This window comes from Eumetopias jubatus, unplaced genomic scaffold (genome assembly GCF_037043125.1).
Source record: "Eumetopias jubatus isolate StellerSeaLion01/CBP00866 unplaced genomic scaffold, mEumJub1_p1.0 scaffold_10, whole genome shotgun sequence".
Taxonomy (NCBI): Eukaryota; Metazoa; Chordata; class Mammalia; order Carnivora; family Otariidae; genus Eumetopias; species Eumetopias jubatus.
In genome coordinates, this window is record NW_028274816.1 from 6,329,531 (window position 1) to 6,354,548 (window position 25,018).

At 47.0% G+C, this 25,018-nt stretch overlaps 1 protein-coding gene across 1 annotated transcript; it reads left to right on the forward strand.

Annotated features, from left to right (window-relative positions):
• The first annotated feature begins 6,161 nt into the window (after window positions 1-6,161).
• CUNH16orf78 (chromosome unknown C16orf78 homolog) lies at window positions 6,162-23,364 on the forward strand. The gene is made up of 5 exons (XM_088027112.1): window positions 6,162-6,392; window positions 9,992-10,099; window positions 10,630-10,726; window positions 19,022-19,280; window positions 23,217-23,364. Exons 1-5 carry the CDS (start codon window positions 6,237-6,239, stop codon window positions 23,362-23,364), a joined length of 768 nt encoding a protein of 255 aa, XP_087883238.1. The 5' UTR covers window positions 6,162-6,236.
• Window positions 23,365-25,018: the final 1,654 nt, after the last annotated feature.

A 25,018-nucleotide genomic window follows, 5' to 3' on the forward strand; every position in this document is an offset into this window, starting at 1 on the left:
ACCCTCCAAAGACACCCTGCCAAGACTGGGGACCAATGGCTGTTCTCTGGAACTTAGACCAGCCACAGGGAAACAGTTTTTGCTAATAAGATTATATATATATACTTTAAATGGCCCTTGAGTATTGCCATGATACTGGGTATTCAAACGCCAGAAAGGAGGGCAAAGAAAAAAAAGACAGCTAGCCCATCTCTACGAGACCAAGCACCAAGTGGAAAAACCCGATGATCTTACCTGCATATATCCCTGCAGCCTGAGCCTATGAGGTTGGACATGTGTTCAAACCTTTCTTAACACTGGAGGTTTCCTCAATTTGCAGTTCACCTCAGTAAGTACCACTTGGTGATGGGGGTGGGGGAAACACTGTCCCCCACTCTACCCTTAATATCTCCAAAGGCTTCGTTCTTTTCTCGCAACCCAACCCCAGCCCCTACTCGGGCCTCAGGATCCCAACCTGCCAGCAACAGTGCTCTATTTGATGTTGCCCATATATACGCATGGAATTTTCCTCGGTGTTTCTCTGGCTCTGCCCACCCACTCTCCTCTCCACCTGCCCCCGTTTCTGCTCACATTACTCAGACGTACCCAGCCCGTTGGAAGCATTCAAGAGCCTCTTGTTGAATGAATGAAGGAGGTGTTTTTATTTTTCCAAGATTTTATTTATTTGACAGAGAGCACAAGCAGGGGGAGCGGCAGGTAGAAGGAGAAGGAGAAACAGGCTCCCCGCAGAGCAAGGGAAGCCTGAGGTGGGACTCGATCCCAGGACCCCGGGATCATGACCTGAGCCAAAGGCAGACGCTTAACCAACTGAGCCACCCAGGCGCCCACATGAACGAGCTCTCTAAAGCAGCAAAGCATTTCAACACCTTTGTTCTCTGGCTCTGCGCTAATTCTCCACTCCCTGTCCCCATGCCTCCACCCTTTAGACGCACAGGCTGTTTCCTCCTCCCTGCACACCTGCATGCCTTGGCAGCTGCCGTTCCCCCCAGGTGAAATGGGATTCCCTGTTGCCGGAGCCTCTCATTCCTTCAAGACCCAGCTCCACTGCGCTCTCGGCCGAGTGTCCTCTGACAGCCCCCACCCCCACCGCCGGCAGACTTCACCGTGCCCTCCCTTGTGCTCCAGCAGCACATTGTTGTGATGTCACCCCTGTACCCTTACCATCTCCCCTATATTAGCTATTTCTATCACACGAAAGGTTTGTATTGCACGTAAGAGAAAACACAACTGAGGCTCATTAAAGGTCTGAAAAGCTCAGACACTGGCTCAGTTTGTCGGTGAGTCCCTTGGCTCTCCCTTGCTCTTTGAATGGCTTTCATGTTCGCCATAGCTTCCCTCCCTCATCAGAGCAACATGACCCCCCGCCATTCTGGGCTTCACATCCAAATGCCCCCACCATTCACAGGGGAGGCTTTTCCTCACATTCCCAGCAGAAGCTCCCAATTCTATGCCGATTGGGCCCCTCTTGCTTCAATCATCCAGCCTGGGGAATGCAGGGTATTGATTGGCCTTCACCAACCCGATCCCTTCTCTCACACTGGAGTGGTGTTTACTCACCCAAACCACAAGGGGTAGCGTGGAGGGCTCTTGGGAGATAAGACTGTGCCCACTAGGCTTTGCAGGTGTCTCCCCAAGGAAACAATAAGCTCCATGAAGGCAGGGACTGATTCTACTTGATTTCTGTGTCCCCCTCCCTCACTGCCCAGCACACTGCTAGGCTCCAGAGACACATCCATAACTATTCCCTGATTTGAACTTTCTCCTGTCCCATGAGATGATCCTCTGGGTCTTGGGTGTCCTGGGTGTCCTGACCTCCAGTCTCTTAAAATGATATTGATGCCTATTTATCATTGCCTCCCACACCCCCCCCCCACAGCCCCTGCTTCATGGAGACAGACCATGTGACTCTATATTTCTCCCACCCATCCCAACCACCCTTGATTGATTACAATTAATTATGTCACTGGTTCTTAGTGGGGTTGTTCCATTCCCTAAGAGGCATTTGGAAAACTTGGAGGATTGCCTTCTACTTTAGTTGTGACCAAGAATTAAAATATTGAGATAGACCCAAAGGGAGACTGTATATTTTTTAAAAATTTCTCCTTTATATTAGGGGGATTACAGTAAATTTTAAAAAACATGTATGCATATAGGCTGTTATATTTGATTTTATGTTATGATAGCAAAAAGGGTCTTACAAAATATATAAAGGGTATATTGGCAGGGGACCTCTGCCTGTGGCTGAGAAGGGACATAGTAAATCCTCTTCCCTAAAAGCAATTATAAAGCTGGACAAAATTGATCAAAACAGCCATGTAGCACTCTGGATATCAACCAGAGGCATACCACAATGGGAGCAGTATTTGTGCTTGAAAGCTAGAAATTTGGGCAATAACAGTGAGAATCTGTGGCATTCTCCCCTAAAGCTGCTCCCATTCTCCCCTCCCAGCTCCCAGCAGAGAGCTTCCACTAGTGTGGAGAATTTTCTCTGCTCTGGATCTGGGGCAGTAAGCAGCACCCACACTTGGCAGCCTCGTAGGTTTAAATGAAAATCTCCAAGGCAGAAAATCAGGAGGGCCAACAGCTCCAGCAGACTGAGGTTGCCAGTTGTGGTTGGGCAAATTTATCCCTGGCTAAAGCTACATGCATGCTCTCTGGAAATTAGAGAAGACCCCATCCAGCCACACACTCCTGGCCAACCCCTAAGCTGTGCATGGGTGCAAAGATGAGAAGGAATCCAGCAGAAAGTAAACCATAGGAAACACATGAAAATGGCCTGAATTTTGAGCGTGCTCTTGCTATCAGCTGCTTCTAAAATGTCTCCGAGTGATCCTCATTTCCTAGGATCCTTATGTGATCCTCACTTTGGGTGAGGCCTGCACATAGTGGCCCACTTCTAATAAACTGAACATGGCAGAGGTGATGGGTGTCACTTCCGAGGCTAGGTTATAAAAGAATGACCTCTGCCTTGCCCTCATTCTCTCTCTGGTTCTTCTCCCTTGCTACTCTGATGAAGCAAGCTGCCATGTTGCGGGCTTCCCTATGGAGAGTTGTAGGTCACAAGAAACTGAAGGTGGCCTTCTGCCAACACCAGTGAAGGATAAACTCAGTTCAATGACCTGCAAGCAACCCAGTCCTGCCAACAACCAGATCAGGAACTTGGAGGTAGACCCTGCCCCAGTCAAGCCTTCAGATGACTGCAACCTGGCCAACACCCTGACCAGAATTCTGACCCATGGAAACTGTGCAAAAATAAATGTTTTTGTTTGAAGCCACTAAGCTTTGGGATGATTTGTTATGCTGCAATAGGATAACTGACACAGCTCCCCTACCCACACACAGATTCCAGAGGACAGACAGTTTACTCATTTGCATATTTGAGCACAATCTCAGTCCACTCAGACATGCGGACACGGAAACAATGCTTAGGAAGCCAGACTTAATATAAAAACAAAAATACCAAAAATTTAATTGGAAACTTCAGTGGTTTCACATCATTAGGAAGACAGGATTCCCAGACTGGAATTGTCTGATTCATAGAGCCTGGGTAAGTTATTACACAAATAAACACATGGGAAAAAAAAGCAGCAATGATAAACCTGGCAGGAATCAGAATCCAAAGTTGCTACAATATTTTTTTAATGTCCAGTTTTCAACAAACAAATTACAAGATATGCAAAGAAACAGGAAAATCTGGCACGTGCTCAGGAAAACATCTGTCAGTAGACACTGTCTCTGAGCATTCCCAGATGTTGGATTTAGCAAAGACCTCAAATAGCTACTATAAATATGGCCAAAGAACTAAAATAAATGATGTTTAAAATGTTAAATGAAAGTATGACAACAATGAATCAACAGAAATTCTAAATAAGGAGACAAAAATTATTTTTTAAAAAAAGGGAAATTCTGGGGTTGAAAAGTACAATTGAAATGAAAATTGTACCATAAAGATTCAATAAAAAATTATATATGGCTGAGGAAAGAATTAGCAAACTTGGAGAAAGGTTGATAGAAATTATCCAATCTAAGAACAGGGGAATGATTGAAGAAAAATGAACAAAACTTCAGAGCCCAGGGGTGCCTGGGTGGCTCAGTCAGTTGAGCGACCTACTCTTGGTTTCAGCTCAGGTCATAATCTCGGGGTCGTGAGATGAAGCCCCAAGTTGCGGGGGGGGTCCACACTCAGTGGGGAGTCTGCTTGAAGATTCTCTCCCCCTGCCCCTCCCCTGACTCATACTCACACTCTCTCTCAAGTAAATTAAAAAATACATCTTAAAAAAAAAGACAACTTTAGAGCCCAGTGGGATAACGTTAAGCATGTCAACAGATGTGTAATGAGGGTCCCAGAAATAGAAAGAGAAAGAAACAGAAAAAAATAATGGGAAAAACAATAGCCAAAATCTTCCAGAATCTGATAGAAAACATTAAATACATATCCCAAAAGTTCAACAAGCCTCAAGGAGAATTAATACAAAGAGATCAACACCCAGACACACCATAGTAAACATTTTTTAAGATATTATTTATTTATTTTGAGAGAGAGAGAGGCATGAGCAGAGCGGAAGGGCAGAAGGAGAGGGAGAAGCAGACCCACCACTGAGCAGGCAGCCTGATGTGGGACTCGATCCCAGGACCCTGGGATCATGACCTGAGCTGGAGGCAGAGTCTTAACCAAATGAGCCACCCAGGTGCCCCATAGTAAACATTTAAAAGACAATAGACAGAAAAATTCAGCAAAAGAAAAATGACTCACATGTACAGGGGAGTGACAATATGATTAACAGCTCACTTCCCATTCAAAACAATGGAGAGCAGAAGGCAGGGAAATGCTATATACAGAATGCTGGGAGGGAGGGGATTGTTGTTAACCAAGAATTCTACTATCCAGCAAATCTTTCTCCAAAAATGAAGGTAAAATATAGACATTTCCACATGCACAAAGACTGGTAGAATTCATTGCTAAAACCCTGCAAATATATTTGTAAAATGAATGAAGCCAGATACAAAAGACTACATGTATATAATTCCATTTATATAAAACTCTAACAGACAAAACAAACCTATGAGATTAGAAGTTAAGATAGTGTTTACTCTTGGAGGGCGACCGTGACCAGCAGGAGCCATCAGGAGGAGTTCTGAGGACACTGGTTACACAGGTGTCTTCACTGGTGATTCTGGCACATTTCTGTATAGATAGTTTCCTTCAATAAAAGTTTACTGAAACAAAAAGGAAGCTTGATCATACCACTCCTTCCCCTCTTTTTAAATCCCTTTGTTTTCCCCTTTCCCAATTTGAGCAAACCTGTGACTTCTAAGGTCCTGTCTTGTCTGGTCTTTGCCCACCTCACCAGCATCATTTCTCACTACGGGACTCTAGACTTTGCCCTTCTGTTAGTCCTCAAGTCTGCTGTGCTTTCATCCTGCCACAGGGCCTTTGCACATGCTCATCCCTCTGTTCCAGAGCTCCACTGAGACCTACTTACCCTTTAGCTCCTAGCTTGAGTGGTGACCCCCTCACCCCCATCCAAATCTAGTTCTTTTGTTTTGTCTACTTCAGAATTACATTTCTTTCCTTCAGAGCCCTCATTTTCACTTGCCATTATGGATTCATAGAGTAATTTGACTGCTGCTTTGTCTTTCCCACTAGCCCATCTGTTTTAGGAGGTCCAGCTATGTTATTTTGCATTATGTCCCCAGGACCATGCCTGGTACATAGTAGGTATCTGATAACTATCTGTTCAGTGAACATAAAAGTTATTGAGGCTATAAAAACTTTATTCTAATTAGAGTACATTGTAGAAGGCCTGGATACCAAACTAAGGAATTTAGATTTTTTATTGGCTGCAGGGAGCCACTAAAGTTTTTTGAGAAAGGGAGCTATGTGACCTTTGTTTAAGAGCTCTATGGAAGTGGAGATGGAGAGCCCATAAGGGAGGCCGTGGGGGGGTCCAGACAAGGGACAGTGCCTACAGAGGGGCTGTGGCCGTGTGCAGAAGCTGATGTTGCACCCCACTCTGCCCCCACAGGCCAGCCTGACAGTGACCTCACAATCACCCTGCAGACCTCCCACCCTTGGAGGCCAACATCCCAGCTGCTGGCCTACCTCTGCCTTATGTCCACCTCCTAAAGGCCACACCCTGCCAACTGAAGTTCTCCAGGCCAGCTACTAGAGACAGAGGGATCAACAAAGCCAAAGTGCGCCACCTTCCCACCCAGCGCACAACCAGGACTCCAAAATGACAGAGGAATCAGAGCACCTAAAGGATGCAATGCCCACTGAGAGGAAGTCCACGTGGAGGACGGCCGAGGAGAGGCGGATGTCCGACCTTACGCGGGTGCTGGAGTGGCTGGAGCGGAGGCAGGGGAAGCAAAAGCAAGTACGTGCTCTCCAAGTATGGGCTGTTCCAGCAAAACTGCAAGGCAGCTGAACTCAAGACTACTCCAGCAGGGGAGAGACAGAACTTGACTCCCAGAAAACAGAAGGTGGGAGGAGTTTTAAAGCAAGGGAGTGAACTAGTAGAAAAATCCTCCGGGAGAGAGGGGAAGTTGTCCATGTGGTTAGGCCGGCTGTGTTTGCCAATTTTCACTCAAGTAGTTAGGCTCCTACTTTCCCACAGAGACTGGGAGGACGGGGTGCTACCTTTCTGGATGATTACATTTCTTTTTTTTTTTTTAATGTTTTATTTATTTATTTATTTATTTGAGAGAGAGCATGAGCAGAGGGAGGGTCAGAGGGAGAGGGAGAAACAGACTCCCCCATGAGCAGAGAGCCCGACGACATGAAGGCTTGATCCCAGGACCCCCAAGATCATGACCTGAGTGGAAGGCAGATGCTTAACCCTTAACCGACGGAGCCACCCAGACGCCCCCTGATGATTACATTTCAAAGGGATGGCTCCCTGGTCCTTGAGAAAAAAAAGGTTCCTGGATTATAAAACTAGCAAGAGGCTAGGAGAAGATTTACATCTCAAAGGGGCAGGAAAAGAATTTACAAGTGCCAGGTTTTTTTTTTTTTTAAAGAAAAGAGGGGCACCTGGGTGGCTCAGTCGTTAAGCATCTGCCTTCGGCTCAGGTCATGATCCCGGGGTCATGGGATCGAGCCCCGCATTGGGCTCCCTGCTCCAGGGAAGCCTGCTTCTCCCTCTCCCACTCCCCCTGCTTGTGTTCCCTCTCTCGCTGTGTCTCTCTCTGTCAAATAAATAAATAAGATCTTTTAAAAAAAAAGAAAAGAAAAGAGAGGTCACGGGCCTAGAGCCAGGAAGGAACCTATCAGGAGTTTAATCAAGATGAGGGGAGCATTAAGGCTGTCTTGATCAGGTTCCAGAAGAACTTAGGGGCAATAACTTCTAAGATCTCGGTGGTGGCAGAATGGGTCCTCCCCACTGTCCCCAGACACTTCCTTCCTGACGATGGCTCTAGGGTCAAAGGGCATTCAGTCTCCAATGCTACTATCCCACTGGGACCCCTACTAACATACCTCCTCCTTTCTACCCTGTATCACAACTAGTTCCCATCCACAGGTCTTAGTCCTTTGGGGCTGCTGTAACAGAATACCATAGATTGGGTGGCTTATGAACAGCAGAAATTAATTTCTCCCAGTTTAGAGGCTAGGAAGCCCAAGATCAAGGTGCTGGCAGATTTGGTGTCTCATTAGGGCCCACCTCCTTCTTCATAGATGGCCACCTTCTTGCTGTGTCCTCACAGGAAGGAAGAGAGGGGAGACCTCTCTATGGTCTCTTTCATAAGGTCACTAATCCCATTCGCAAAGGCTCCACCCTCATGATCTAATCACCTCCCAAAAACTCCCCTCCTAATACCATCACATTGCAAGTTAGAATTTCAACATAGGAATTGGGGTGGGAGGGGACACAAACATTTAGTCTATAGCACCACCCTTCCCTCTTTCTCCAGGAACTATGGCAACCAGTTTTGTCTCAGTTTCTCCCAGAAATCCCCCAGGCCCATCATCTATGGGGAAAATCAAGCCATGTCCTTAGAAAGTGGTCTCTGTAGAGGATACCACCTGATCTTGAATTCCCCAGCCCCCAAAGAAAAATGAGTGAAAAATGGCATCACTAATGACAATGCTAATGTTTATTAAGCATTTACCATGTGCCAGGCCCTGTGCTCAGCATCACACATGAATTATCTTGTCAACAGCTCCCAGCAGGGCCTACAGGGGAGGCATCATTCTTACCCCCCAGCTCACGGGAGGTAATAAGGAAGCTGAGTGAGGGGCAGAGAAGTCATGTCCTTGAGCTCACAGAATTAATGAAGGGCCAAGCCAGGGCTCCAAGTCAGATTTATCCTGTTCTCAAGCTCAGGAGCTTTGTCAGGTCAACTTTCCATAGTCACCTCCACTTTCTCTGCTCTGACCACTGCAGTGCCCCCTGCCTTTCCAAAGAGTTCCCATCTGTGTATATGCTTACTTATCATTTATATTCAGAAAGATCTGGAGTGCCAGTTCCATCAAACATACCAAAACACATCTGATAAACATATTTTACATCCAGGTGCTAATGATTTATGGAAAGGCTACCGCCTGCCTCCCATTTCAACTGCTGGGTCGCTCAGAACTCAATATCAATCACAGAAATCTAGATTCACTTCTATGATTAATATGCATCTCTTCTCATGAAGATCATATTCTAATAATGTTTTCACAGCTTTACCTTTAATGTGGCTTTTACTGGAAATAATTTTGGACTCAGGAAAGGAACAAATTTAAATTGGAAATACAATGAAGGGGCACCTGGGTGGCTCCGTCAGTTAAACCTCTGCCTTGGGCTCAGGTCATGATCCCAGGGCCCCGGGATGGAGCCCTGCATTGGGCTCCCTGCTCAGCGGGGAGTCCGCTTCTCCCTCCCCCCGCTCTTGCGGTCTTGAGCTCTCTCTCTCTCAAATAAATTAAAATTTTGAAATCTTTAAAAAAATAGAAAATACAATGAAATCTTAAAGCATCATTATCCTTCCCAGAGGTAGCTGGATTTTAAAAGAAGCTCCTGTGATTCCATGGCAGGTCTCAGACAGCACAGGTGGTGGGGGGGCGCCCTTTGGTGTAGACGGTTGGAGGGGGGCTGTCTGTGGCCTCCTCTCCCTTCTCCTGGCATCTGCACAGGGGTTCATTAGTTTCTCAAAATAACCCTAGGAGATAGATCCTACTCTTCCCTCCATCTTCAGAAGAAGAAACCAAGCCCCGGTTGCTCAGCCAGCAAGCAATCGAGCAGGATCCCTACCAGGCGTCTGGCCTGCAGACCAATCCCAGCCGCCATGCCCCCACAACCACAAGCAGCACACTGCAAGTGGAGACCCAGTCGATTCAGCTTTCCTTGAGGTGTTTCAGCACCCCCACCCCTGGTCAAGTGGCCTGGGGGCCCCTCTGTGGGCCCCTCCTCGCTGGACCCTGGAGATCGCTAATGAATGCATCCTCCCTGCCTGCCTGGGGCCAGGCAGGCGCACAAGAAAGTCCACATATGCCACGGGGAGCACCCAAGGAAAGAGAAAGGCAGGATGAACTGTGATGACAGACAGGATGGGGAGAGCTTGGGAGACGAGAGAGCTCTGGGGACAGAGGGAGTGTCCTGGCTGGACTCCGAGAAAGGGCAGCCTTCCTGTGGTTTCAGCCTAGAGGCCCTGGTTGGGGAGTCACAGCTACCCAGGCCACTTGGGGGCCGGAAGGAATTCCTACCAGGCTGGGGAGAGGGGCCCTTGTGTAGACGGTAATAGGGAGCTCCTTGTGGGTTCTGAGGTTGGGAGGGACGGTCAGACCTGACGTTTAGAAGGTTGTTCTGGGAGCAGTGTGACATTACACCAGGGTGTGTCTGGAGGCAGAAGGACAATTGTGGGGGGGACAGAAGTGCCAGAGTGGGGGCCAAATCTGGAGGTGGGGAGGGGGCAGCCCGCTCGCCAGGGCGCCGCCCCTCTGTGGGGTAGCGGGTGGCTTCTGCCCACCAGGCAGTCACAGGGCAATCCTCTCTGTCGTTTCAAGTAGAAACCCAAGGGGATAATGGCCCCTAAAACAAATGGGAAGGAAGGAAAGAAAGACCAAAACCTCCTGAAACAGCAGAGAGGGAACCGTCAGGTGGCGTTTGCCAACCAGGTAAGGCAGGCTCTCCGCCTTAAGGAGGGGCACCCCCTCTGCTCCTGCGCAGTGCCTGGCTACATTTTCTAAATTTAAGGCTCTAAAATCCACTCCTGCCCCATACTAACACCCAAAGGAATCACCAGCCCCCACCCCACACGCTGGCCGGCCCGGTGGAGCCTGGCACTCCTGTAGAGGGTCCTTCTTCCCAGGTGCCTGTCTTCCTCCTCTCACCGCCCCCCACCGCCACCGTTCAGGAATGAGGGCTGAGAGATGAGAACCCCCGGGCCTCCCTGCCCCCTGAGGGCTGCGGCTTCTGTGGTGGTGCCTCCCTCTGAGATAGCTGGGACCAAAAGTGAGGAGCGGCTGAGCAGCCACCAGCCACCATCGTTGCTCCCCTCACCCGCCCCAGGGCCCAGAGCGGCCTCTCCTTTGGCCCCTTTGCCTGCCTTTCAGCAAACCCTTGAAATCAACTCATTTTGGGGGCGGAGGAGGCCATGCCAAGAACTGTTCCTCGTGATTTAACTTCTCTCCCGCGCCCCTCCAAGCCCTCAAAGCAAAGCGCCAAGAACGCCGTGGACCCAAAGGGAAAACGCCTCAGCATCGTTTCCAGCAAATACACCAAGGATGGGCCCAGGAAATCCGGTAAGGGAAGCATCTTGGTCCTGGGGTTCCAGACCGTCCTCCATAATCGCCGCCCCTCAGAGGGATGGGAAGCTGTCCTCAGCCCCGGCAGCTGTGCATGTCTGGCTGTGACCCAGATGGCCCGCAGGTGCATGTCTAGGCTCCGCCCACACCTGGGGCTTCTCAAGATGCAGCAGGATGTGCCCCCCCGGTTCCTAAAGCCCCTAAAGCTGGTGAGAGCAACCTCGCCAGCTCCAAATTGTCTAATTAGGTACCGTGACAACGTCAGTGTAGCACACGAGGTACCACACCTGCTGGCCCGAAATCTGCCAGGTGTGGCTCACACCCGAGAAGAGGTAGGCTTAAGTTATGCGTGATCTCCGGTTCCCAGGGTTGGGCCCTGGGTTCGAACCTTGGCTCCACCACTCTGTAGTGAACTCAGAGTTGTGTAATCCGGGGTGAGCCAGCCACTTCATCTCTCAGGTTCAGTTTTCACATCTATAAAATGGGACAATAGCATGACTTGCCTCCCGGTCGAGTTTCAGTGAGACAAGGCATATAAAGCATGTAACCTGATACAGACTAGGTGCTCAATAAATGGTGGCAAGTAGCTATTTCTAAGAAAAAAAAATTGCTAAAATGCTCAGGTGGGCTGTGCCATGGTGTTGGAAAACCAGTTGCGTTTATTGCGCCTGGCTTCTTAGAAAGGAGGTGTGTGGTCAAAGAAAGGTGGAAGGGATTCCAATTAGTCCAAAGGAGGAGTGGGCAAAAGCTTTCGAGCAGGGGCTGCCAGTTCTCCTGCACAAAACTGCTCCCATTGTGCCCAGCAAAACGTCCTTTTCCCCCTTCTCATTTAATACACCAAAGCCACTGAAACCAAACTGTGCTCACTTGCCTGTCAGATTTAAATATGATTGGCTCTAAATGCCATGCAGGATCCTGGACTGAATCCTACAACACTTCAGTGGGAAAACTGGCAAAATCCAAAAAAAAAAAAAAAAACTGTTATGTGCCAATGTTAATTTCTGAGTTTTGACAAATGTGCCCTGCTTGTGTAAGATGCTAACATTCGGGGAAACTGAGCGAGCAGTGCCCGGGAGCTCTTGATACCATCTTGGCAACCCTTCTGCAAATCTAAACTTACTCCAAAATAAAAAGTTTATAGATATAGATATGGATGTGGATATGGATACAGACAGGGATAGAGATAGAGACAGAGATATTAGATAGATTGACATATGCCCCATGGGAGGCCCTACACCTTTCCCAAGTCTTCTGTGACTCCTGATGCAATTCTGGCTCCGAAGTCCAAGTTCTGTTGAGCCCCTGAGCATCTGCAGATCTCGATTCCAGTAGTTGCTCCCTTCTCCCTTTTCCTTGCCACTGCACACAGACACAGAGCACAGCTCTGTTTCCTTCATTTTCCCCCAAACCTCTCACATGAAGCCTTTGTGTGTAAACAGACTTTACTGAAGGTTTGGGGAAACGGAGGGAAAGAATTTGACAGAATTATACAGAAAACAAAACAGAAGTTGATTACAAAACCCCCTTAAGGGGGGTTTTCTTCCAAATCCTTGGTCCCCTGCCACCAGGAGATGGTCCTTGGATGTATTTGCCTGCAGGGAGTCCCCTCCAGCTGTCTTGCTCACCCCTGCACTGGATAGAATGAGCCCAGCCAGGCACCCAGAACATGGGAGGCACTCACTCTCTAGTACTGACTCTGCACTTGCATGAGCCTGAGAGTGAGCACCTCCTTAAATTTTGCCCCCCTGGGCACTTGGCTGGTCTCACTCTAGTCTTGGGCCTGGAGGTCTGGAGGGCAATGATCACCTCTTCCCCTCTCTGTCTTCTCCCCTCTCCTCCATCCTGTGCTGTCCTCACCCCACAATTCCCATTGGTTTGTTACCTGGAAGGATCACTTACTTTCCTTTGTTTCGCTGTCTTAGTCCACACTCAAAAGGAGTCTATCAAGATATTTTCCTAAACAAAGGCAGTTCCTTCCCTAAGAGAAACTCACATACCAGCTGATTAAATAATCCTTTTCATAAAACTGCACAAAAATGCCAGCAGGGCAGACTGACTTAGCAGTTCTTCGGTTCTCTGCAGTCCCCCTGCCCCCCACCCCCCACCCCCAAGACAAAAATCCACCCTGTACAAAGAGGGGACCTTTTTTCCTACCTAACGTAATACAACAAATGGCCACTGGGAGGCAGCAGGTGCTCCACTGCGGCAGGTGCTCAGAGGCACCCAGGAACCACCTGGACATCCAAGTGTGGCACCCAGGAACTGGGTCAGGGCTGAGTCTGAGCACAGCAAGGGGAGCTTCCTGTGCAGGACAGCCAGAGGCCTAACATGAGTGGGCAGGATCTGGTTTTGGAGTCAAGTTCAAGACAAAGCAGCCCCTAGGAAGGGCATGGGGCCAGTTGAGGGCTGTGGCAGGAGTCCAAGTAGAGATACACATGGATCAAGGAAGGGTATTCTAGACCAGGACTTCTGATTCCGGCCTCCCCAGCCCCACTCAGTACCTGAATCATCAGTGTCCTGGTTTTCCTAGCAGCAGAGTGAGCTCTTTGCACTCCTGACGTTATGTTTCTGTGTGATCCAGCAAGCAAGAGTCTGTGAGGAATGACCATCAGACACACCACTGATGTGACCACTTGGTCTGTAGAGACACAACAAATCCCACTCGTCCACATTTGTAGTGTTGTGATGGTCACAGGATCAAAACCTGTCAAACACGGTATGTCCCCCATGAGGGACAGGTAACTGTCTCCAGCTCCAGAACCCCAAAGCTAATTGAAAACAGCAATTACATCCCCAATGTGGAGCACAGTGCTTTTCAAAGCTGAACTTTTCATCTCTGTCCCCTCTCCTCATGTTCACAAAAGCTCCCATTCACTCCTCTTACCAGCTGAAATGCCACGTCCATCCCGCCACTGACCACCACCCTGACATCAGCCTGCTGCACATAGATGCTGTGTACCATGGACCACTTCCCTCTCCCCACGGCCTCTCCTCCCTTGAATTCCCTGAGAACAGCTTTTTCTGTTTCCCCCTCCTCTTTCATCACTCCCCTGCCCCTCCTCCGAGGGCCACCAAGTTGGTTTTGAATTTGTAAAAGGTCACTTCAGCGTTGGGCCAGCAAAAGACCCTAGGAAAGCAATTGGAACACATTTCTTTTTTTTTTTTTTTAGATTTTATTTATTTTTATTTATTTATCTGACAGAGAGAGAGAGAGACCCAGCGAGAACAGGAACACAGTCAGGGGGAGTGGGAGAGGGAGAAGCAGGCTTCCTGCTGAGCAGGGAGCCTGACGCGAGGCTCGATCCCAGGACCCTGGGATCATGAACTGAGCCGAAGGCAGACACTTAACAACTAGCCACCCAGGTGCCCCTGGAACACGTTTCCAAAGTAAATCTTGGCAAAGTTTGAGCAGCTAGACTAGAAAAGGGGCATTCACTTGGCTCTCTCGCCCTGGGCACCTATGCCCAGGGCATTCTGTAGATGCAGCGCAGGAGTGCATCCCTAATGCAGAGGTCTGGAGGGCAATGATCACCCTCTGTTTCCATGAGTACAGAGTAAGCCCCGTGAGTCCCAAACACAGCCCTCTAGAAATTGAACTTACCTCTTCAGTCACACACACATTTTTGCCCAGATGGTAGCCAGGATGGGTGCCCAGATGGTAGCCAGGGACCATCCCCCAGAAAAAGGGACCAGCAACCTAGGCTCACATTTTCCTGGATCCACCACCAGTTAGCCCTGGCATCTTTGGCACATGACTTATTCTCTCTGATCCTCAACTTTCTCATTTGTTAAATGGGCACGCTATGGTTGTGAGACTCTAGCGCCTCCCTCCCTGTAAAGATCCTTGAACACTGCCTGGCACATAAGTCACTCACTAAACATTAGTTCATATGTTTAATTATCATTGCCATTATATGACGACTCTTTTTTCCTACATGAGACCTACCTTGACCCAGAGGGTGCTCGGATATCTCAGAAAAGGCTATGGTTCTTTCTACAAGGGATTTCCCATTTGTGCTGATGAGGATATGCAGCTCATGTTTCTTCTGGAACATAGCACCAATTCCCACTAGGCATAAATAGGGGCTGCTAAGGCCAGGGCTAAGGCTCCCTGGCCAAGGACCTGCTGTCAGTCCAGAGCACCAAACTGGGCATACAGAGTCCCAGTTTAGCCCCTAATTTATATGAGACCTTGGGCAAATCACAGCCTCTTTCCAGGAAGCTGTTCCTCCATTTATATAACTGTGGGGGATCTAGAGTCATTCCCCCTAGACATATCCCAGTAAAATTCCTGAACTTCGCTGATGAACTCTTTCAGGCTTACAGGAAGAACGATTTACTTACAAAGGAAAAAAAAATGCCCTGGGTGAGAACAGAGCCACACCTAGGAAATAACTGGTTTAAAAGTCAGAATCTAGATACACTTAAAATCAGGTTTAATATAAAGATTGAAAGCAAAAGGATAGACCAAAAGATAACATGAAATGCAAACAGATGAGGTGGAATTAAGGCTAAAAGAAACACGTAGGTAAAAGAGGGATACTTTTAAATGTTAAAGAGAATAAATAATAATCATAAGCTTACACACAACAAAAGATACAGTACCTAAATAGATAATTATTGAGAACTGCAAGAAGAACCTAATAAAATACAGTTAAAGTGGGAGATTTTAATATACCTCTTTTAGAGTCAAATAGACAAAACTTCATATTTGAATAAAGAATGCATTTTTATGTGGCCAAAGAATATCTACAAAACCCATCTGCCTCTTCACCACTAAGAAAACATTAACTTTCAAAAAGTAAAAATTTTAGGGCAACCTACATTATCTTAAAGCAATAATTGGAAATAAAATTTAAATTAAAAGATATTCCCAACTTAACAGGCAGAAATTAAGAAATATACTCCTAAAATACCCTATATCAGAGAAAAAAAAAATCATGAAAATAAGTCTGTTTCTTACTTATGAGAACAAAGGCAAAATCTATCCTGAGAAGAAAATTTATAGTAACAACTAAAATTAATAATTCTTGTCTTTATAACACACACACAAAAAAAGAAAAAAATGAATATATTTAGCATTGTGCTATTTATAATAAGATAGGAAAAATAATTAATATGAAAGAGAGAGCTTGCATACATTAAATAACAGCTGGGATTAATGAAACCCAAGATAAAAACTAGTTCAGAGGGTAAGTCCTAAATCCAAAGCTAGCTTTTTGAAAATGCAAGTGATGAATAGTATAAACTCCTCATGACCATTGTTAAGAAGAATAAAGAGGTGCCTGGGTGGCTCAGTTTGCATTTGATTCTTGACTTCAGCTCAGGTCATGATCTCAGGATCGTGAGATCAAACCCCATATCAGGCTCCACGCTCAGCAGAGTCTGCCTGAGATTCTCTCCCTCTCCCTCCCTCTTTCCCTCTCCCTCCCTGCTCGTGCTCTAAATAAATAAATAAATAAAATGTTAAAAAAAAAAAAGAAGAGTAAAAGTGTACAAGATTTGGTATGAGAAAGAATACATGAGCAAAGATGAGAAATACATTAACTGAGCTATAATAGATACTAGATGCACCTCTCTCTGATATATTTGAAAACCTAGAAGAAATATATCATTTCCTCTCATACAATAAATTATTAAAATTGACATAATAAAGTTGAAGAGAGCAATTTCTAAAGTAAAAGTTGAAAGCTGGTTGACACTTTCCCACTGAACAAGTCACCAGGACAAAAGGCTTCACACCAGGTTCTATCTACCTTTTCAAGAATGAATAATCCCAATATCACCTCAACTATTCCAGACCATATAAAATACAGACACTCCTGCATTAATCCAACAAGCCATCAGAACCACAATATTAAAATATTTGCAAAGAAGTAGTATAGATGTAAAAAATATATTAAAATTTTTTAGCAAATATATCAATGTATGAAATTAATAACATGCCATGACCAAATGGGGATTTCTTTTTTCCCTTTTTTTTTTGAGAGAATGAAGTTTATTTATTTAAAAAAATTTTTTTTTCTTTCAAGATTTTATTTAAGGGGTGCCTGGGTGGCTCAGTCATTAAGCATCTGCCTTCAGCTCAGGTCGTGATCCCGGGGTCCTGGGATCGAACCCCGCATCGGGATCCCTGCTCAGCAGGAAGCCTGCTTCTCCCTCTCCCACTCCCCCGCTTGTGTTCCCTCTCTCGCTTGTCTCTCTCTCTCTGTCAAATAAATAAATAAATAATCTTTTAAAAAAAGATTTTATTTAAATTCAAGTTAGTTCACATATAGTGTAGTATTACTTTCAGGGGTAGGATTTAGTGACAAATAGGATTTCTTATAGCAGGTTAGGAATGGTTAGGTTATCACTATCAGAATATCTAAGAACATAATTTATTCCATCAATAAAGTAAAGGAAAAACCATATGAGCATGTCAGTAAATGACAGAAAAGCAAAAAGTAGAATCAAGCAATTATTACTAATAAAAACTTGATGGAAACTAAGAATTAAGCTCCTAATATTATAAACATACCAAAAATAGTGGCAAGTATCATTCGAAATGATGAAATGCTCATTATTTTAATTAAAATCAGGAACAAAATTAAGCATGACTGCTATCATCATTATTGACGTTGTGTTAGAAAGTCTGTCAAATGCAATATGTCAGGAAGAGTATATAATTTTCCTAAATGTTAGAAGGAAGTTATCTTCATTTTTCCTCTGACATGATTACATATCTGTAAAGCTCAAGAAATTCTAACTAGAAAAAAAATACATTGTAATACAATAGCCTTTTCTCTATACTAGTCCCATTTCCAGAAATGGAAATGGAAAGAAAACATCCCATTCTCATTGGTAAAAATCTATAAAATACTTAGTGGTAAACTTGGCAAGAAGAAAAAAAATTAAATCCTCCAAGCACTAGCCCCCACAGTATTTAATTCAGTAGAAACTCCATATTTGGGTAACATCAGACACTCACCATTTCATTTCATGTATTTGTGTCTTTGTGCATGCTGTCCCTCCTGCTGCACATGCTGTTCCTCCTGCTTTCACATGCTGTTCCTCTTGCCTTCACACGCTATTCCTCTTGCCTTCACATGCTGTTTCTCTTGCCTGTACATGCTGTTCTTCCTGCCTGCATATGATGTTCCTCCTGCCTGTTCCTCCTGCCTGCATATGATGTTCCTCCTGCCTGCATATGCTGTTCCTCCTGCCTACACATGCTGTTCCTCCTGCCTGCATATGATGTTCCTCCTGCCTGAGCATGCTGTTCCTCTTGCCTGCACATGCTGTTCCTCCTGCCTTCACATGCTGTTCCTCTTGCCTGCACAGGCTGTTCCTCTTGCCTGTACATGCTATTCCTCCTGCCTACACATGCTGTTCCTCTTGCCTGCACATGTTGTTCCTCACACCCACACATGCTGTTCTTCCTGCTGCACATGCTGTTCCTCCTGCCTGAGCATGCTGTTCTTCCTGCCTGAGCGTGCTGTTCCTCCTGCGGCACATGCTTTTCCTCCTGTCTGTACATGCTGTTCCTCACACCCACACATGCTATTCCTCCTGCTGCACATGCTATTCTTCCTGTCTGTACATGCTGTTCCTCACACCTACACATGCTGTTCCTCCTGCTGCACATGCTGTTCCTCACACGCACACATGCTGTTCCTCCTGCTGCACATGCTATTCCTTCTGTCTGCACATGCTGTTCCTCCTGCCTGTACATGCTGTTCCTCACGCCCACACAGGCTGTTCCTTCTGCCTGTACATGCTGTTCCTCCTGTCTGCACATGCTGTTCCTCCTGCCTGTACATGCTGTTCCTGACACCTGTACAAGCTATTCCTATGTCTGTATATGCTGTTCCTCGCACCTGCACATGCTGTTCCTCCTGCCTGCAATACTTTTCTCCCCTTTCATCCAATAAATTGTTTTTCCTTTAAAAACCCCATCTGAACCAACCAAAGGGGAAACAAAAAAAAAGAACGTCTCAAAGTTGATCTTTGATAGCTTCCCCTAGCTTCCCCTACCTCCTCCAGGCAGAGGTTCCCTTTAGGTGAGGAGGGACTGAAGATGGAGAGAAGGGGACGAAGACAGGAGGGAGGGAGCCGAGGAGGCAGCGAGAAAGGAGGGAGGTAAAAGCGAGAATTAAACCGATGCGGAGAAGAGCTCGAAGAGCGTGGAAGAGAGCTCCTTAGAACAGGTATTTGTTTGAAGCCCAGGCCGTCTTGCAGGCCTCCCCCGCTTCCTGCCGGTCCTCTCTCCCCTCCACCAGCTCGAACTCCCTGGTGACTGCCCAATTTCAGACCTCGACATCAAGGACGCAATCGCGCTGGAGTCGACTCAGCGGCCCCAGCCCTACCGCCGCCAGAGCGTTCTGGACCCCGCGTTGCAGGAAACGCCCGTCTTCGGCGGTCGGAAGTCGACCCTCCTGAGAGACTGGGTTATAAACAGGACGACCGAGATCTCCTATGAGCGCAAGCTGAAGAGTCTCATGGAGAAGAGCACTGAGCCCAAAGTGGAGCTGGTGAGGATGCTGAAGCCGGAGGAGGTGCTGAGCTGCCGGTGAGCGGCCCTGGCGGGCGGGGCGTGGTGCCCGGGGGGGGGGGGGGGGAGGGGGGAGCGGGGGGGGGGGACAGGCTTTGGTCACCAACGTCGGCTGCAGACACCTGGGCTGAGAATGGGCAAGGGGAGGGCGGGCGGCGCTGGCAGGACTGGGCTCTGTCTTTGTGTCCTGAAGGGCCGTTCCAGGGCAGAAGCCACTGGGTTCCCCCGCAACCTCACTAGTGGACGAGCTCTGGGATGGGCACGACACTTGGGTGCTGCCGCTTTGATGCCACGCCTTTGGACACTGGCACCACCCTTCCAATATTTCCATATGTTTCACAATAGAAACCATGAATATTATCCAAAAAGAAAGAATGCATTGTCTGTGGCCTATATTTAACAGGAAATCCCCCTAAGAGCCTACACTCCTGGTGTGGAGTTGGTGGTCCTCCCCACCATCCCCGGTGGCCATCTGCTCTACGTGTGGGATGCACTAGGAACAGAGTGTGAAGCCGTTTGGTATTTACTGCTCTTACCAGAGGTCTTCCTTCTCCCGTGTTCTTTGTCTTATTCATCTGGACCTGCTGGTTTCCATCCCCAAATTCAAGTACCCCTCCCAAGCCCGGTGCTAGCTTTTTTGTAAAGACGTGGCTGATAAGGCTCAGAAACTTCAATAGAGGAGGAAACAGACAACAGAATAATGTGGATGTCCTTCTAGATGGAACAGCAGGGAGCTCCTCTGTAGGTTTCAGATGGCCTCAGATGCCTGGCATCAAGTGATCCCATTACAAAGTCCTGCTCTGCTCACTGAGAGATGGATGGGTGGAATGGTAGCCTCCCCAGCCAAAGGAGGCTTCTTGCTCGACCTTTCCATGGATGGATGACTTTGGCTATGGCTTTCAGTTTGACAGGGTGGTGCTCGTTTACTCTGGCCAACAGACAGCCTACCTGGGCTTTATGGTGGGCAGAAAAGAGATTTGGACAGGGCCCCCACCCTCCAAGGAGGGAGAACGAATATTTGGGAAGATGGCATCCAACGAGCCACTAGAAAAACATCCAAGGAAAAGATGAAATTGTCCATGGGATCTTCATAAGTGCTGACATGTACAAGTGTGTGAGACCTTCCAGGGCTGGGTTGGGCAGAAGCGGAAGGAGCAGACCCTGCCTGGCGCTGTCAGAGAAAGGTGGTCCAGACATGGGGCTGGGGAGTGGGGTGTCAGATGGCTGTAAAAACAGGTAAGCACCGGGCAGATATTGAAGGACAAGGAGACCATTCCCAGTGGGTAGAAAACCCAGGTTATTTCAATATGCAGCTCCTCCCCCATCATCTGTAGCAAAGTAACCAACCAGCAGGTGACCTGAGTAGGGGACCAACCTCCTTACACTAAAGCTGGGAACAAGGTCAAAGCCGCTGGTTGAATAAGGAGCTCGGAGGATATGCCGGCAGAGATACGCTTTAGACCACACAGTGTCATTGGGATCGGTTCCTCTCCAGTGTAAGTCAGAATTGTGGGGCTTTAGCTAAGATTTTAAATCACTGGCCTAATTTTTTAATTGTTTGAATAGTATTAAAAGAAAATACTCCCACCCCGAATAGCCAGAGGAATGTTGAAAAAGAAAAGCAAACCTGGTGGCATCACAATTCCAGACTTCCAGCTCTTTTACAAAGCTGTCATCATCAAGACAGTATGGTACTGACACAGAAACAGACACACAGATCAATGGAACAGAATAGAGAGCCCAGAAATGGGCCCTCAACTCTATGGTCAACTAATCTTCAACAAAGCAGGAAAGAATGTCCTATGGAAAAAAGACAGTTTCTTCAACAAAATGGTGTTGGGAAAATTGGACAGCCACATGCAGAAGAATGAAACTGGACCATTTCCTTACACCACACCCAAAAATAGACTCAAAATAGTGAAAGACCTAAACGTGAGACAGGAGTCCATCAAAATCCTAAAGGAGAACACAGGCAGCAACCTCTTCGACCTCCACCGCAGCAACTTCTTCTAGAAACATCGCCAAAAGCAAGGGAAGCCAGGGCAAAAATGAACTATTGGGACTTCACTAAGATAAGAAGCTTTTGCACAGCAGAAGAAACAATCAACTAAACCAAAAGACAACTGACAGAATGGGAGAAGATATTTGCAAATGACATATCAGATAAAGGGCTAGTATCCAAAATCTATAAAGAACTTATCAAACTCAACGCCCAAAGAACAAATGATCCAATCAAGAAATGGGCAGAAGACATGAACAGACATTTTTCCAAAGAAGACATCCAAACGGCCAACAGACACATGAAAAAGTGCTCAACATCGCTCAGCATCAGGGAAATCCAAATCAAAACCTCAGTGAGATACCACCTCACACCCGTCAGAATGGCTAAAATTAACAAGTCAGGAAAAGAGAGATGTTGGCAGGGATGCGGAGAAAGGGGAACCCTCCTACACCGTTGGTGGGAATGCAAGCTGGTGCAACCCCTCTGGAAAACAGTATGGAGGTTCCTCAAACAGTTGAAAATAGAGCTACCATGTGATCCAGCAATTGCACTACTGGGTATTTACCCCAAAGATACAAATATAGGAATCCGTAGGGGTACGTGCATCCTGATGTTTATAGCAGCAATGTCCACAATAGCCAAACTGTGGAAAGAGCCAAGATGTCCATCAACAGATGAATGGTTAAAGAAGAGGTGGTATATACACAATGGAATATTATGCAGCCATCAAAAGGAATGAGATCTTGCCATTTGCAATGACATGGTTGGAACTGGAGGGTATTATGCTGAGCGAAATAAGTCAATCAGAGAAAGCCATGTATCATATGATTTCACTGATATGAGGAATTCTTAATCTCAGGAAACAAACTGAGGGTTGCTGGAGTGATGGGGGGTGGGAGGGATGGGGGGGCTGGGTGATAGGCACTGGGGAGGGTATGTGCTATGGTGAGCACTGTGAATTGTGTAAGGCTGTTGAATCACAGACCTGTACCTCTGAAACAAATAATACATTATATATTAGAAGAAGAAGAAGAAGATAGCAGGAAGGGAAAAATGAAGGGGGGGAGATCAGAGGGGGAGACAAACCATGAGAGACGATGGACTCTGAGAAACAAACTGAGGGTTCTAAAGGGGGGAGGGGGTGGGGATGGGTTAGCCTGGTGATGGGTATTAAAGAGGGCACGTACTGAATGGAGCACTGGGTGTTATATGAAAACAATGAATCATGGAACACTACATCAAAAACTAATGATGTACTGTATGGTGACTAACATAACATAATTTAAAAAAAAGAAAATACTCCCTTTTCCTACAATTTTACTCAGCTTTTATTGCCATTGTTCTGTATTTCGTGCAGGCCTTGGCATCACTGAGGTTACACACACCTGTTAGTGATGGAAGCCCTGATGATTGCCTCTCTCCTTACATGGCATCATGCATCACCATCACCTAGGGCACCTGCTTCTGCCCAATACCATTTCAAGGCAGGCAGGAGCATCCTTGAGATGGATATTCCATTATTTGCTTAACCACTCCTCGGTTGATGGAATCTCCTCTTTACCTGCTATTGATAACCCCGAAGTGAACACTTTGATTTATATAGCTTTTCATTCCATTGACTTCTCTTCTCAGGATCAGTTGAAGGCCTGAGTGGAGTTCCTGAGTCAAAGATAATGAAGGAAGTTTTGGGGGGAGGGAACTTGTGGGGATAGGGCTGGTGCCTGGCACATATGTTGCCAAATTAATTTCCAAAAGAGTTATACCAATAAAAACTCCCACCAACTCCGTGGGGTGTCCCACTCTTTTATAGGATCTCTGTCAGCTCCAGAAGTGTCCGCAGAGCCAGTTCTCGTGAGAGATCCCACAGTGCTTAAATCTAAGCTCTTTTCAATAAAGTTCGAAGCAACGGTGACTCCACGCTCAACTGACCTCTCTGGCCTTGTCTCGCACAGATACCTGAGGTTGTCCAAGAACAACATTCGGACCTTGCTCAAGCTATGCAAGGACGCAGGCATGAACGTGGACATCCACCCCCACATGGTCGAAGGAGAGATAGATGCTAAAAAGGTGTTCGCCCAAAACCCCAGCGTGGCCCTCTAGGTCACCACAGGATCTCTCTGCTGTTGGACCCTCGGCCCCCAGACAGCATCCTCTGGTATGCCCCGCCTAGGCCTTCAGACCTGGGGCGTCCCTCTTAGACGGTAGCCATCAGAAAACAAGGCTAAAGTGCATAGATCATCATGCAAATGTAGCGTTTGTCCTTGACCCGAGTCAGAACCAACGTAGGGGAAACTGTGGGTCTTCTCCCCACCAAAAGAAGACTGTAGAAAGGCCTTCTTGGAAAAGAAGTCTTAGAAGTGAGCAATGGAGACCCAGGGTCCCCAGAGGGACATCAGGAGGGGCAAAGGGCTGAGGGGCTGGTTGGGGACACACACACCACAGGTCTTACACACCACCCCACCCCTGCCCATGTGGGACGGGGGGGACCTGAATGCCACACCTTCAAGGGGCTGCTTGGTGCTTTCAGACCCTTAAAGGGGGAAGGGGTCTGCCACGGGAGTCTCAGCTCTCAGACCCGAGGTGCTCCTGCAGAGTCGGGTTGCAGGCTTCCCCTGGGGTTTAGTAGAGATCAGAAAAGAGAGAGGAGAGGCATGCAGAGGAGAGACCTTACCTCACCCCAGACCCTAGGGCCCCCTGGGTGCTCTCCTGGGGTCCAGAGGGCTTTTCTGTGTGGACTCCACAGGCACAAGGAGCCTCCAACTCAGCTTCTTGACATTCTGACCAAATAAGCCTACAGTGAGCCCCAAGATTCACAGCTAGCGTTGAGAAAGGAACACTTATCATTAGTTATCAGGAATGCAAATGAAAAGCAACCCCAAGCCAGTGTCCCTTGGCAGACAGCACCACCTGCAGCACATTATACACTAGTATTTTATAAACTCTGAAATGGTCTCGTGATTACATCTTCAGTAGAAACAGACACATACACCAGGAACAGATTCACACAGGTACAATCCCCTGGTTTATGGCAAAGGTGACACTGTGGTGCAGTGGGGGAAAAGACAATCTTTTCAATAAATCAGGCTGGTCAATTAAATGTCCATATGGAAAAAAATATCGACCCTCCGCCTCCCGCTGTATGCAAAAATCAGTTCCAGATGGATGCAGATTGTGAAAGCTTCTAGAAGAAACATAGAAGACAATCTCCATGACCTTGGGGTAGGCCAAAAAATTTTAAACAACACAAAAAGCCTCAGTAATAAAAGAAAATATTAATAAATTCTATCATAATGCAAGTAGAACATCTGTTCATCAAAACACATCAGTAAGAGAGTGAGAATTCAAGTGACCCCAGTGGGAGAAGATAGATCAAAGGGCTCATACACAGATGACCTGTTTTCAACTCCTATAAATCAGTATGAAAAAGGCAGGTAACTCAATCAAAAAAATGGGCCAAAGCCTTGCATAGGCACCTTGCCTGTGTTTAGCCAAGTGACCAACAAAAATAAGAAATTTTGTTAGTTATCAGGAATGCAAATGAAAAAAAGAAGGCAGCACCACTAACACTTACCAGAACGGCTAAAAAGAGTGACAAGGGAGCCTGGGTGGCTCAGTCGGTTAAGCCTCTGCCTTCGGCTCAGATCGTGATCCCAGAGTCCTGGGATCGAGTCCCACATGCGGCTCCCTGCTCACTGGGGAGTCTGCTTCTCCCTCTCTTCCCTGCTCATGTGCTCTCTCTCACTATCTCTGTCTC

Excerpts from the sequence above, each read along its gene's own strand:
- CUNH16orf78 (XM_088027112.1), top strand. The coding sequence starts at position 6,237 with ATGACAGAGGAATCAGAGCACCTAAAGGATGCAATGCCCACTGAGAGG. Across the intron at positions 6,393-9,991 it reads AGCAAGTACGTGCTCTCCAA|AAACCCAAGGGGATAATGGC; the intron begins GTATGGGCTGTT and ends CGTTTCAAGTAG. Across the intron at positions 10,100-10,629 it reads AGGTGGCGTTTGCCAACCAG|CCCTCAAAGCAAAGCGCCAA; the intron begins GTAAGGCAGGCT and ends CGCCCCTCCAAG.